At 43.0% G+C, this 15,000-nt stretch overlaps 1 protein-coding gene across 1 annotated transcript in view; it reads left to right on the top strand.

Annotated features, from left to right (window-relative positions):
- LOC139917694 (cilia and flagella-associated protein 47-like) overlaps positions 1–15,000 on the top strand; it is a 59,559-nt gene that overhangs the window by 27,903 nt on the left and 16,656 nt on the right. The window contains exons 36-53 of the mRNA XM_078290972.1: positions 352–538; positions 1,376–1,473; positions 2,012–2,128; positions 2,728–2,862; positions 3,417–3,529; positions 4,530–4,680; positions 5,108–5,196; positions 5,478–5,564; positions 6,585–6,655; positions 6,944–7,080; positions 7,830–7,935; positions 8,402–8,607; positions 9,484–9,625; positions 9,829–9,956; positions 11,766–11,831; positions 12,083–12,226; positions 13,500–13,673; positions 14,261–14,372. Coding sequence (XP_078147098.1) covers positions 352–538; positions 1,376–1,473; positions 2,012–2,128; positions 2,728–2,862; positions 3,417–3,529; positions 4,530–4,680; positions 5,108–5,196; positions 5,478–5,564; positions 6,585–6,655; positions 6,944–7,080; positions 7,830–7,935; positions 8,402–8,607; positions 9,484–9,625; positions 9,829–9,956; positions 11,766–11,831; positions 12,083–12,226; positions 13,500–13,673; positions 14,261–14,372 — 2,263 coding nt within the window. The remainder of the gene's footprint in view (positions 1–351; positions 539–1,375; positions 1,474–2,011; positions 2,129–2,727; positions 2,863–3,416; positions 3,530–4,529; positions 4,681–5,107; positions 5,197–5,477; positions 5,565–6,584; positions 6,656–6,943; positions 7,081–7,829; positions 7,936–8,401; positions 8,608–9,483; positions 9,626–9,828; positions 9,957–11,765; positions 11,832–12,082; positions 12,227–13,499; positions 13,674–14,260; positions 14,373–15,000) is intronic.

Below are 15,000 nucleotides of genomic sequence, written 5' to 3'. Positions count from 1 at the left end.
GTCTACTACTGACCACTGAGCAGCTCTACTGGAGCAATTGGGGTTAAGTGTCCTGCTCAAGGACGCCTCAACATGAGGTCTCGTCTCAATCCCTTTTCTCTCTCTCTTTATCTCTGTCTTTCTCTCCCTGCCAGGCCATCTTTGTCAGTAAGAATTGATACTTATGGATGATCAAATAAAGGTTGAATCAGAGGTTGAATGAATGAGAGAGGTATTTAACTCCCAACAGCTCAGTGGAAGACTGAGAAGACGTGATTGTACCAGGCAGCTGTATGAATGTGAAGCAGGGCAAAAAGTCAACCTCATCTTGTTAAACACCAGTATTAAATCATGCAGTGTGTGTGCGTCCAGGTGTTGGTGTTGCGTCGCGTGTCAGACGGTTCTCTGAACTCAACCCTGAGCCAGGAGGTCGTAGATCACATCCTCCTTGCTGGCTCACAGCCGCTGGCCAGCAACGTCTACTCTACCTGGGAACTCCGACTCCTCTCCTGGCTCAACATGCACTACCAGGGCATGAGGAAGACTGTCTGGGGTACAGGTAGGACACACAACTAATGCACACACATGCACACAAAAACATGTAATGCGTGTGGTAGCAATTTTTTTATCAGCTTCGATATTTCAAATGTAATACCAGTTATAAATATGTTTTTCCCCTTTTTGACACCTTATTTGTTAAACATAACCACATGGGATTGGCAAAAAATGGAAAAACGGTAAATGAATATCAAGTAGCATAAGCCTTGGCCCTGGGTACAAGCAATTTGCGAATAGCAGCTCTGCTATGAATACCAGCTTTGTGAAGATCACAACTTACAATTTTGATTCAGTTCTGTGGAATTTTTTGTGGTGTTAAGCAGCTATCCTGTTAAGTGTCCGTCTATCCCTGTTGGTGAGCTTTGATTTGCAACCACTGTTCCTCTTTGCCAATGCATTTTATCTGTGTTTGAAATATATTTTCATTTTTTTGAGCCTGTTCCCTTTGCTACATTAGATAATTTTGTTCGGGCACCAACTCTTTAGCCTCTTTGGAGCTCTGTAAGCTGCCTCATGTTGCTTTGAAAACATAAAAATGGTGATTGTCAACTGTGGCTATATTTCAATATATTTGGATTTTTTTTTTCTTTTGTACATGTCATATACTTTACTAAATTGAATCAATATGGCCATTTGGGAATTCAATTTCTAAATTCAAATTATTTCTTCAACTAAATCTCTCACCACCTAGAACACAATTGAATATCCTATTGAAAGAAACATGTAAAGCCCCTTAATTCTTTTCAGTACCTTGTGACGCCTGAAAATGTATTGCTATAGAATTTCACTATTGAACCTGACATCCCACCAACCTGTGTGTCATCTCCCTGGTCTGCAGGCGACGTCCCATCAGCCCGCTGGGTGGTGAATTTTGACCTGGACCTAGCAGATGGACTGGTGCTAGCCACGCTGCTCGCCGCCTACTGCCCTTACCTGGTCAGTGTGTGTGTGTTAATTTTGTGCGGACCCTCTCCAGTGTGTTCTGGGTCAGTGAGGGCCGGTGGTTAATGTCTGTAAGTGGCACTGTGATTGATATGATGAGGACGCAATTAGCCCTGAGCAAGATTAGAGGAGCCTCTTATCATGCTAAGTACCACTTACTCTGTGTGTGTGTGTGTGTGTGTGTGTGTGTGTGTGTGAGAGAGAGAGAGAGAGAGAGAGCGAGAGAGAGCAACTGAGTCTGTATTTTAGTGGTGGAATTAGCCAGTGGATGGATGGTCACTGTGAGAGCTTGACTCTGACGGCTCAAACCTGAAAACCTCTGTCAAAACCCAAACCGAGCTCAAGGGGTACAGCTTTTTGTGAGCGCAAAGTATGACTAAAGACTATAACATACAAAGTATATACTACAAATGAGTAATAGTCTTCTAATGAGGCGACAGGGTGGCATAGTAAGTAGGGAGATCACTAAAAGACATGGAGACCCTTGTTGTAGTTTTGTAGTAACTGGCTTCTCTGCTGTGCCCCTCATTAGATCTACAGCCACTTCCGCAGGATGTACAGCCACAGCAGCAGTCTGGAACAAATCCTCCACAACAACATCATACTGGCCCAGGCCTTAACCACACTTTCTCTCAACATAGATGTGCAGGTAAGTAGATGGGACCTAATGTCTGGACGTAGATATACTGGTAACTAGATAAAAGACAACTAGATACAGACTTGATAACTAGAAAAAAGGACCTTCACATCATAGTGATGCTCAACCAGGCCTAACCATGCTTTCTCTCAACATACATACACAAGTAGATAGGATTTAACATGGATGTACAAATTTGTGTCCGTGTGACTGTGTAGAAACACCTTTGTGAGCTTTGTGAACAACTCAAGAACAATACATGATTAAAACTTCATAGTTACACCACAGGTTCCTCCTATAGAGTAAGGTAAATGTAAAGTAAATGATCTGAGTAGATTTCGGAGCACCTTGCTGCATAAATTTGCATATTAATGAAAAAAACAGATTATCTTGAAACTACTATAAGTCCATATTAATACCACCCATGTGTTATGCACAGACAAGTATGTTGACATAGAACTATTTGCTAATTACTGCATTCATTAGCTTAATTAATGACCTCATTAACAAAACCGGTTATGTTTAATATATCATTCCGATTATGGCGGGACATTAGGCAGCTCAAGTGCTCAAGTCTTGTTGTTATTCTGTGTGTGTGTGTGTGTGTCCAGCCCACAGACTTATCAGACCCTAACCCAGTGCAGATGTTGATGCTGTGTGTCCACCTGTATGAGAGGCTGCCTCAGTACCTGCCACTACGCACTATAACACTGTCAGGAGACCTGCACAGCACCTTTAGCAAGCAGGTAACACACACACACACACACACACACAGCGACCACTTTGGTCTTAGATGACACCTACTAAATTAAATTAAATTGCATGCCCTGTAAATCAAATTTATGAGCACTGGTGGGACTGCAAATGGCTTTATTGCTAACAATAAAAAAGCTCCTCCTGGACAGATAGCGGCGACACACACACGCACACACACACACACACACAAAAAAGATCACACGCATAGGCATACACAGACGCACATATTAACAGGATTATAGACACACACATACATTAACAGGATTATAGACACACCCACACATACACTAACAGGATTACAAACACAGACAGACAAACGTGCACTTGAATAATGACACACGTAGTCAGGTTAAACCACATTACAAGCCATACAGAAATAAAAATGTCAGTTCTAAACAAGTTGGATTTCATTGTAGGATTGTTGGTATTATTTTTCTGACACCATAATTTGTCTGTTTGTTTGTGTGTGGATGCTCCCCTACGTTTGTGTGTATGAAAACTTGGTGTGTGTTTCTGTGTGTGTGTGTGTGTGTGTATACTTAAGGTGCGTCTGAAAAGCCCATCCTCTAAGTCTCTCAAATACCAGGCCTTCATCTTAGGAGAGGAAGCCCACCTCTTCTCCCTCCCCGATGGATCTGAAGTCACCATTCCTCCTACGTATGTTTCCAGTTAGGAAATGTAAAATCCCATTTGCTAGGCGCTTTTATCCAAAACACCTTACGGGTGGCCCCAGTAGAAATCAATCCACTAACCCTAGCAGTGTTAGTGCCATGCTCTACCTATTGGGCTATGATGATACTGGTTTGGGATATTAGGCTGATACCAGGCTAAAATTGTATATTGATATACTGGGAATTTCCTCAATACTAAAGTCTGATACCGAGAACTGTGCATAACATGTCAGGAATCAAAGCAAAGTGTCTTGATTTACATCCTCTTTCATATATAACTGTTTGACATCACAGAAGCATCAAAGATAATATCTTAGTCATTTTGTCCATTGACTTTAAACTGTGGTTTCAGTCTGTGAAACCACTCAGTGAAACCACTCAGTTAAAATTAATGGATTGCATTGGTATTCCGTATCAGTGCATACTTAAAGGTTTACTAATTAAAATTGGTATCGTTAGTGAGGAAGTGCTATCTTTGCATCTGTATTCACAAATCTGTATGCACAAAATAACTTCATGTTTTGGGCAGACTTGTGCCTTGAAAAGGATAGGAGAAACCCTTTTTAACTTATTCAGCCCAGGATCCAAATTGAGTAAATTTAGTCTCGCCCTGGGACCCAGGCTCATTAAAATGTACCAGTTCTCCTGTCATGTGGGGCCTCACTATAAAAATAGCCCATGTCCCATTTTGGGTCCCTAGCCATACTTTCAGAAATTCTGTCTCTAACCACAATGCCATTATGCAGAAAAAATGGTATTGAGTTTTTGCTGATTCATCACTGCCACAAGGGCCCAAGTAATCTCAAAATGGGTGGTTGCGCTTGACAGTGTGCAATTAGCTATTTATTACACTCTAATTCATATGGGGTGTTTTTGTGAAAGCACTCTAGCACTGCTTTGTAAAAAAGAGAACATTCTGATTCCATTGGAATAGAGTCTAAAGTATCAGAGGAATTTGTTGTTGTTGGCAATGCTGACTTTTCCAGGGCGAGCACAGAACTGACAGTCCAGTACAACTGCTCCTTCCTGCGGCCCATGGAGGCGGTCCTTCTGCTCACCTCCAGTTCTGCTATTGGTCTTCATGGCGCCACTCTCGCCTTCACCCTGAAGACCCACGTCAATCACATCACACCTACTGTGAGTACACTGGCTCACCGATTGGTTGATTGTCTTCCCAGCTGGTTGGCTAGCTGGTTGTCTGTTTAACTGACTGGCTACTTACAGTCTTGCTTGCAAGCTAGCTGGCTGTATAGCTAACTAAATGGCTGGCCGCCTGATTAGCTGGTTGACTGGCTGGCTGACTGTCATGTTGTAGTTACACACATCACACCTATACACTGGCTCTGGTTGGCTAGATGCATGGCAGACCGGCTTACTGCTTGTTAGATACTTACCGGCTGTCTGTCTGACTGGGTTACAAGCATGCTATATCTAACACACATCACATGTACTTTGAAGTACACTGTCCTCCTGAAGGCTGGCTGTTATAAAGAGCAGCTGGCTAGAGCTGTTGGCTGCTAATAACTAGATGAGAGACTGTCTGCCCTCCACTGTCTCTCTTCAGAAGACTGTCAAGTGCAAATCTCCCTGCTACCAGCTGAAACTGATCCAACTGCCAATAACCAACCCTTTCAGCAAGGAAACCAAGTTCAGGTAGGTGTCCGTGTGTGCGTGTGTGTGTGCGTGTGCGTGTGTTCGTGTGTTCGTGTCAGGGTTAGGAGTGAATTCACACTCGTTTTAATACAAAATATAAAGTGAAACTGCTATGCATGGGTTTACAATTGACCGTTTAATGAATCAATCATATGAACAGAAATAGCTTCTTATGTACATCTGTGTGGTTTCATGTGTGGGTGATTTTATGTTTGTTGAGTTGTATCACTGCATTCAAGCCTCTGTCTGCTGTGTGTGCGTGTGTGTGTGTGTGTGTCCAGGGTGGTGCTGGTGGAGTCTAAGTCCAACCCACTGGAGCCTGAAAAGAGAAAGGGCAGCCTCACTCAACAGGCCTCCTTCAAAACCAGGTAACACACACACTGTTCACCGTACCCCAAACAGTAGGGACAGCTAACACACACACACACAATCAAAGGCACATACATATACACACACACACTCAAATTAAGTAAACTTGAGTGTAGATAATGGAAAATAATGACCAAAATACTGTCAGATAAGGACAGAGTTTGGTATTGAATCATGAATCAGGATTTTTTTTCCTTTCTGAAACAGAATAAAAAACACGACCTGGGTCTACTTTGCCATGTTTGTAGATGTGTTAGCAGTATATATTGTAGACATAGAGGTTTTTAGGTAGTAACTACGGGTCCCCAGAGTGGCCATTATTAATGCTTTATTGTTAATGACCTCCTGCAGAAGTATGTGCAATGAGTAATAAAGTAAGTAATAAATAATATACATATATATGTATATATATATATATATATATATATATATAAAAAATACTATAGCCCAACTTGAAAGGAATACACTAAATTTTGTCAAACTTTCCATTGTACAATGATATCACTGGTAGTAGTTTAGGTTGCTATGGTGAATGCTAACACAGTAGCAAACTGTGCACCATCTCAAAAGCACCATAGCACACTGAATACTGTACATACAGTGGAAGTAGATTCCTTGACGGTAATATTATCAAAGAGAATTATTATTATTATTGGCCAAAAAGACGAGGTGTTCCTCCAACCAGTCACGACTTCAGAAGTTGAGGTAAAGTATAAGGTTGCTCTCCAGAGACAGTGGGGTTGTCATTAACAGTGGCTGGTTAGTATGCATCTCTCGGCACGTCAGACGTCTTCAAAGCCAAACATTCCTGCTCCTCCTCCTAATCAGGAGTTGACGATGAGCATCTGAAGTAGGGCTCAGGTCATCTCTGGTTCACCTGAATCAATTCGTGGAATCTGATATCCATATTTGAATGATGATGATTTTTTTTCCTCTTTCTTTCTCTCTCTCTCTCTCTCTCTCTCTCTCTCTCTCTCTCTCTCTCTTTCTCTCTCTCTCTCTCTCTCTCTCTCTCTCAGTCCCCCATCAGAGAAGATGAATTCAGACAGCAGCTGTGGGGAGGAGATGGAAGAGAGGCACACAGATCTCAGTCAGTACTAACACGTACACACACACACACATACACACACACACACACACACACACACACACACACACACACACACACACACACACACACACACACACACACACACACACACACAGATTAGAGCACAGCTACTCATATGATGCTGTGTGTTTGTTTTGTCTTTGTGCTTGTGTGAGAGTGTCTTAATGCATGTGTGCTTTCTCTTGTGTGTGCATATGTTTGGGCATGTGTGTTTGTGTCTTGTGTATGTGTGTGTGTGTGTGTGTGTGTGTGTGTGTATGTGCCCAGACGATGAAGCTGGTGAGTTCTTCAGTGCGGTGAAGAGTGTTTGTCTGAAGCCAGGCCAAGCAGACACTCTGAACATCCACTACCTGCCCTTCCACCTGGGCAACAAGCACTGCTCTGTGCTGCTGGTCTGCCCACAGGTCAGTCAGTTGGTGTATTGTGTGTGTGTGTGTGTGTGTGGGCGTATGTCTGGGTTGTCTGGGTCCTTGAAACTGCCTTTTATTACTTAATGATTGAGTATAAATTTTCTTTTCTTTTTTTATTCAAGACAGTTTATTTGCTCTTTATGACACTTTATGAAAATAAGTTTTTCATTTCTTGGAGTCTAGAGAGAATCTATTAGACTCTAGAAGTTGAATTAAATCCTCGCCCTGATGTGTGTTTGTGTGTGCTTCTATATGCACGCAATCTAATGGTGTGTTTCTCAATGCAATGTTTCTCAATCTGATGCTCAGTGCATAAGAGAACACTCTGCTTCCATTAGAGCAGAGTGCAAAATCCGGAATGCTCTGATCTTTTTGGGCCTCATTTAAGAATAATTAGTGTGTTCTGTGTGTGTAGGTATGGGTGTGTGTCCAGTGTCTGAAATTACCTTTTTAGCTCACCTCAGAAGGACCGGGAAATTACCTGCTATAAATAATTTAACTGGCCAAATTAATTAATATAGATTTTTCATAGAAAGATGTCACCCTACCTGTTTTCAGTGCTGTTTTGTGTACAGAACCAGGTACTGTGTGAGTAGATTTTTAAGTTAACACTTGCTCACTCACTTATACAATTAATGTTTTTTTCCTTTGTGTTCATTATTTTTCTTTTTATTGGTCTCACTCCTGCAAAAGTTTGCAGAAGTTTAGACGCTTTGTGTTTCTGTATTTGTGTGTTCCTCTAGGTGGGAGATATGGTGTATATGGTGAAGGCCACAGCAGAACTGCCTCTCCCTTCGCCTCTCACAGCTAAACCCAGTCCTAACATAGCCCCGTCCCCCAACACCTCTGGTAGGAAACCTGCCGACACTTCACTTCAGTTGTTGCTCATAAGGCATTATAAGGAATCAGTAAACTGTTATCAGCTATTCGCCATGGACCAAACACCATGAATCTCATTTACCTTTACAGGAGACCCATTTGACATCAGAAAATGCACTTTTTTGTTCAATAATTAAAAATTCAAATAAAAATGTAATTGACAGTTATTAGGTAGTATACTGTTTTAAAGCTCTGAATGCAAAAATCTATCTATAAAAAACAATATATCCCATAACATGCCTGTTTTTTCACGTTGGGTCACATATTGGTCTCTCTCTGCTGTCACCAGACATGATAAGAACAGATAACTCCGTAATCTTAAGAAGAAACTAACTCTAACCCTTTAGTAAATCTATAGTGAATAGTGAATCAACTCAACAATGTCAGTGGTGATGTGTTTTTCCCCCATCAACAGACTCAGGTGTGTGTGAGCCAGTGCTGAGCCTACGCTGCAGGGTGGGGCAGGTGTGTGAGGAGGTGGTGTGTGTGCCGCTTGTCAATATGGCCCGGGAGCGAGCTCTGGCCACCTGGGGTCAGCACACCATGAGCGCCGACGAGCGTAGGAGACGGACGCTCACACGCACGCTGGACAGCAGCACCGTGAGGGCAACCATGGCAGCACGCAAGCTCACCAAACAACAGGTGCACACACAAACACACGCTTATACAGAAACACACTGGGAAGCAGCATCTTGAGTACAGCTGCGGCTACATACAGGCTACACATGCAGACTCATCAATCAGCTGTCAACCATCAACCAACAGGTTGATAACAGACTCCATATGCTTATTGGCTCCCACTGTAAAATCGGGTTAGGACTATGGATTGGTCTCCTTCGGTTCGTTTGTTTATTTGATTCTTTGTTCTTCCGTCCATCCGTCTGTCACATCGCTCAGATTTTGACAATACTTGGGGAAATTATGCATCTCACCATTGTGCTCCAGCATTGTCAAAGTTACACTGATTGGCCCTGTGGGTGCTACAAGAACAGGTCAAAACAAGGTGACATATTTGTTACTGATTGGCCCAGAGGGGGTCTGCATTGTTCGTGGGAGACGACATGTGGACTTTTGCCTTATTTGTTATATAGAAAAGAATGGAGTGAGTTGGTAGGTACCTCTGTAGGTGTATAGGTAGATATATAGATAGGTAGGTGGGAAGGTACATAGGTGTATGCATGGGAATATAGGTGGGTGGGTACAGTATGTACAGTACATTGGTAGTTTTGTAAGATGGAAGATGTGTAAGTATGTGCATAGATCAGTGGGTAGGAAGTGTATGGGTAAGAGTGTAGTCAGGGAAGTGTATAGGTGGGTGGAGATGTTTCATTGTGTGTGGGAAGGTAGGTGTCCGCTTAGGTTGGTAGGTGGACAGGTAGACTGAGGTGTAGTAAGCTGTGTATGCTGGTAGGTATGCATGAGAAATCACCCTATGATGTGAGAGGTTAGTGCGTTTTTTTTCTTTCCTCCATGTCTGACTGGCTGTGCCTCCTCTTCTCTTGCCCTCTGATCTCACAGGCCCAGTTGATGAGAGGTGTCAGCCACAGTGAGGAGGTAGAGTACAGTGTGGAGGTTTCTATGCCAAAACACTTCACTTTACCTCACACTGTTACAGTACCTATAAGAGGAGACAGCAACATACTACAGAAAGATCCTGCAGGTACACACTCACACATTCAAATTCATATATTTTATGCAGTTACACTAGACATACTTCATATCTTGATCCATTCTGCTGTAGGAGCTTCAAATTTGATGTCATCCCTCCACTCTTACACTCCTTTTCTCTCTTACTTTTGACACTTTTTCTCCTTTGTTCAACCCCCTCCTCCCTGCCCCTCCTCCTCTCTCTCTCTTCAACAGACTGGGAGTGTGTGGACGTCCAGTTGCGGTTCCAGGCAGACTCAGCGGGTCAGTTCACATGTCAGTTGATCCTGAGGTCCTGGTGCGATACCAGAGTCTACCTGCTGGAGGCACTGGTCACTTCACAGGTAGAGATCTCAGGGTATATAGGAGCTTAATGAACCTTCAATGGCATAAGAACTGGATACTGGATTGCATGTTGGCACAGTGGAAAACAGTAAAGTCTTGGAGATTATTGTGGTTATATTAGACAGTATAGAGCAGGGGTCGGCAACCTTAGGCACGCGTGCCACCATTGGCACGTGGTAGCTTAACCAATGGCACACTAGCAATAAGTGTGCAAGAGAGTTTTTTGGAAATGTTGAATGCCAAATAACCTCTTTCACAGCCATTGGCAGTTGCGCGGCCTATTATTTACGGTAGTTTGATTGATTTTTCCCCCCACCCGCATTCCGCGAAGACCCGCCCTACTCTGCCTCTGATTGGCTAGTACTGGTGGCCTTCTTGGCAGAATGCGGGTGTGGAAAAAAATAACGCTGGCGGAGCGGGCTCGGTAGACGATGGCAGGTCCGCTAGCTAAGAAAGCTAAAGTAAAGGTTCGGGCATTCCAGCCCTCGTGGACAGAAGAGTGGGGTTTTGTGTTTCAGAAGGACCGTGCTGTGTGTACTTTATGTCTTGAAAATGTTGTTTGCCGAACGTCGAGTATTAAACGCAATTTTGAGACCAAACACGAGAAAACTTTCAAGGTTGAGGCAGACAAGGCTGAATCCATCAAACGCGCCGTGTCCAGGTATGGGAAGCAAGCTAACACCCTCAAAGTCTTTGCCACTGCTAAAAGTCATGCTACCGAAGCAAGCTATCGCATTGCTCACTGCATTGCGAAACGTGGAAAGCCATTAACTGACGGCGAATATATTAACGAGGCAGAGGTTTTGTTTGATGGCTTACAAAGAGACAATAAAATCAAGAATAAAAGACATTCCCACGTCACCTGTTGGATATCTCTGCCGGAGAAGTTTAGCTGTCTCAGAAACATTGCATTGGCTTTGCTGACAGTCTTCGGATCAACATATCTCTGTGAGCAGATATTCTCGCACATGAAGAGCGTGCTCAGCCCCTCCCGCAGTCGTTTGACAACTGACCACTCCGAAGCTTGTGTGCAACTTAAAGTGACTAAGTACGACCTCCAGATAATGGAGCTCAGCATAGGAAAGCAGGGCCAGGGATCATATTGACTGGTAGGCATCTGTTTATTTGTACGTTAGCACACATGGCTTTGCATAATGGGGCTCTTTGTCCCGGTCTCTTTTTTTCATCAACAGATGTGGATGTTTTCATAAGGATGGCAGCATTCTTGTATAGTGCTCATATTTCTGTTTGTTACACTTAATTCTCCCTTTTTGACATTTGCTGCCATTGGAACACTTTATAAATGAGGGAATGTCATTGAAAACAGTATGCTGAAATAGGAACTGTGCATATAATTTGTAACCACAGGGGGTAAAAAAAAACAACTATTGAGTTTATTGCTGATGAACAAGATTGGTGGAAGGTTGGTAGGGTTAATGATTTCAACTCAGATGTGGATGTTTTCATAAGGATGGCAGCCTTCTTGTATAGTGCTGTCATATATAATTACAATGTCCTGATTATGGGAGAAAAATGTTTTTTAAAAATGTTGCTATGCACGTTGCCTATATGGATGGAATAAAATTACACATCCGTTGGAGATTAAATTTTGATGTGGAGTCATAATTAAACGTAATGTTAATGTTAATGTTGATATGGCACACTGATTAACAAGAAAATTTAAAAACGGCACTTCATATCAAAAAGGTTGCCGACCCCTGGTATAGAGCATACACTGACACTAACTGACTGTGCTGTATTGCATTACATCATTACTTTTACTAAAGTGATCTCATTTGTGGCCACAGGGAGAATACGCCCACTTGGACTTCAATTCACCAGCTCACCAGTCAGTCACTCAAGACATCCCACTGGTGAGGAGCAACTCCGACCAATACCAACCAGTCAGCGTGATTGGAATGTGCATTTGGTTAATTAGATTGTTTGGCTGAAACTACTGGCTTAATAACATGGATTATTTTATGTTATAGTTGTAGTTCTGATGAGGTGTTTCACCCACTTACATTTCTTTCAGTTATGCTTGTATTTTTATAACAGGTTACCAAAATGTTTGCCTAATGGTGAGTTCAAGTAAACTGGTATAATCTGGGTGTGTCTCTCACAGCACAACGAGACCCACCAGGACTGGAAGCTGCGAGGTGAGGTGTGTGGTGAAGGATTTCACGGCCCCAAGGTGCTGAACGTACCAGCGGGGACAAGAGCCTGTTACCCCCTCACCTTTCAGCCCTCCACACAGTGCGTTGTCACGGTAATGTCCATTTCTTTCTTTCTTTCTTTCTTTCTTTCTTTCTTTTATTCTTGCTTTCTTGCTTACTTTCTTTCTTGCTTGCTTGCTTTCTTGCTTGCTATACACTTTCTGATAGACCAGGAAATCTTTCCAGTGTTGTAACCTGGAGTCAATAGGTGTTCAGGATCTTTCAACATCAGTCACACGCATCCAGGCGACCCACTTTGGATCGATCGGTTCCTGGTTTGTGGTCAAGCAGGCATAAGAAGTCATCCTCTTGAGCCCCATCCAGCTTGAGGCCCTCTCTGCAGCCTCTGTGGTGCACATGCTGTACACAGCCCTCTTCCTTTCATTGGCCTCCCCCACCCCACCCTCCCAGGGAAGAGTCAGCTCAAGTGTGGCCACTTATCTTGATGTCTCAAACAGCAGCATAATGTCTGGCCTGTGTGGCTCCTGTGATGATTTCTAGGAATTTGAGCTTTCTCCCTAGGACAGTGTCAGCCTCCAGTGCTTTTCTAAGGAGCCCCACTGACACGCTTGGCTTCAGCTGGGGCTCCTCTTTTGATATACAGCCTTTTCATAAACAATGCCCTGCGATTTAGACCAGTAGATCTCAGCTTTTGTGCCTCGTGAACCGTTAAAACGAAGCAATGGCCTAGTCGCGACCCCTCACAGGAGCCGTCAAGCAAAGGATGATTTTCCCTTTTCAGGTCGATTTATTTCATTAATTATCAGAGGCTTAGAGGTGGAAAAGTATTCAGTATTTCACAAGAATAAAGCAAAAATGTGCGAAAAATCTGAAAAAAATTACATGATAGTAAAATTTGACTGCATTTGGGGCTTCAACAACTTAATGAAGAGGTCTGAAAATAAAAAATTGTGATGCATTGGCCGGGAATCGAACCCGGGCCTCCCGCGTGGCAGGCGAGAATTCTACCACTGAACCACCAATGCACAGGTTCTTACTGTGGTGGGGGTTGGGCCTGAAATAGGAGAGCGGCTGCAGGCAGCCGTTACTCTGCTTGCTCTTACGTTGCACACATTCCATTCGCCTGTCTCTCACTCTACACAGACTTTGAGATTCAAAGCCTGTTTGTATGAATTGTGGCCTTGAAATATATATATTTTTTGTCCTGCAACCACTCCTAGGCTCTATAATCAGCTGTGTTTGTGTGTTAGTGTGAGAATGCTTGACTGTAGCTGAGAGTCTGACGGTCCGTGTGCCTCTGTGTGCACACTTTACGTTGAACACAAGCTTGAGTGTGTTTGTCTTTCTTCATCCCTACCCCCACAGGGCAAGCTATCCTTACTGAATGACTGTGACGGTACGGAGCACACGTTTACCCTCAGAGGAGTGGGAGAGCGCCCCCTGCCAGTGGACCACGTGGTATTGCACTGCCCCGTAGGGCAAGCCACACGCACACAGCTACAAGTCCCCAACAACAGCCCGCACAAACTCACCCTTCAGGTACGCAAATACATAAACAGTCAAGCAAGCATGCAAGTAATTGTCAGCCACATTCACTCACTGACAATGATGCACACTCAGATGCACACTCACATATCCACATGTGACAACACATGAGGGAAAAGAAAAAAAAAATCACTTAGGCCCGGATGAATTAAATGTTTGCACGGGTGTTAGTGCTTTTTGTGCCATTTTGAGCCATTTTCCCCTAAAATATAGGAGCACGGACATTTTGGGCTTTTACCATGATTAATATACAGTATAATTTGAGGCACATCAGCTGTCGAGCACAAAATGGAGTGGAAGCTCAATCAAATAATTTCTTCTCTGTGATTTAATAAACAGAAAGGGCTTTTATAGCATGGGTTATTCAACTGCAATTTTCAAGCTATGGAGGGCCATAGTGTTGCTGTGAGTGTGTACATGTATAGATGTGTATATTTTATAATTGTGTGTTTGTCTATGTGAATGTGTGTGTGTGTGTGTGTGTGTCTTTGAACATCTTTTCCTTTGTATTCTGTGCGTTGGTGTGAGTATTTATGTCTTCTCTCTGTCTTGCATGAATGTGTGTGTGTGTGTGTGTGTAGGTGGTGACAGATCTATCTGTTGTGAGTGGGGCTCCCTCCCTGGAGATTAAACCCGGTCACAGCGCGCCGTACACCCTGGCCGCGTCACCGTGGAAACGAGGAAAACACTCAGGTGAGTCATCCCGCTGTGTGTTTGCGATCATGTGGGTTGCATGGTTGTGTGTTACGTGTGGTTGAACGTGGGTGCGCTCCATTGTCTGCTGAACGTCTTTAAATTTGATTAAATTTGCTCAAACAAACACAGATTAACACATTTTCGGTGTCCTTCATTTAAATTTCCGCTTTAACTGCTTTGAATGCATTTGTTTTACCGTGAGTGGAATCGCTGGTTCAGTGTTTGTTTCGCCAGCTTTCACTCTAATCTGTGTTTGTGAGAGAGCCTATGTGTGCATAAGTAGTTAAGTAGGTAGGTAGATGTTTTGGTTGGAAGGAAGTTATGTAAGTAGGTATGCAGACGTGTAAATGTAGAGAGGTACTTAAGTAGATTTAGTTGCTGGTAAGTAGGGCTGCAGCTATCGATTATTTTAGTAATCGAGTATTCTACCGATTATTCCATCGATTAATCGAGTAATCGGATAAGAAATACTTTCGCTTTATTAAAGAGCAATAGTAAATATACAAAAGAGAAAAGCTGTCCGCACGAAGCTGTCCATACGACACTGTGATTTACTGAAAACGAGGTGAAATAATAATTATTATTGATATTTATTACTAGGCCTAAATATCATACAAGTTCATAA

The sequence above is a fragment of the Centroberyx gerrardi genome, chromosome 21, assembly GCF_048128805.1.
Source record: "Centroberyx gerrardi isolate f3 chromosome 21, fCenGer3.hap1.cur.20231027, whole genome shotgun sequence".
Classification (NCBI taxonomy): Eukaryota; Metazoa; Chordata; class Actinopteri; order Beryciformes; family Berycidae; genus Centroberyx; species Centroberyx gerrardi.
This window is presented reverse-complemented; position numbering and strand designations above follow the sequence as displayed.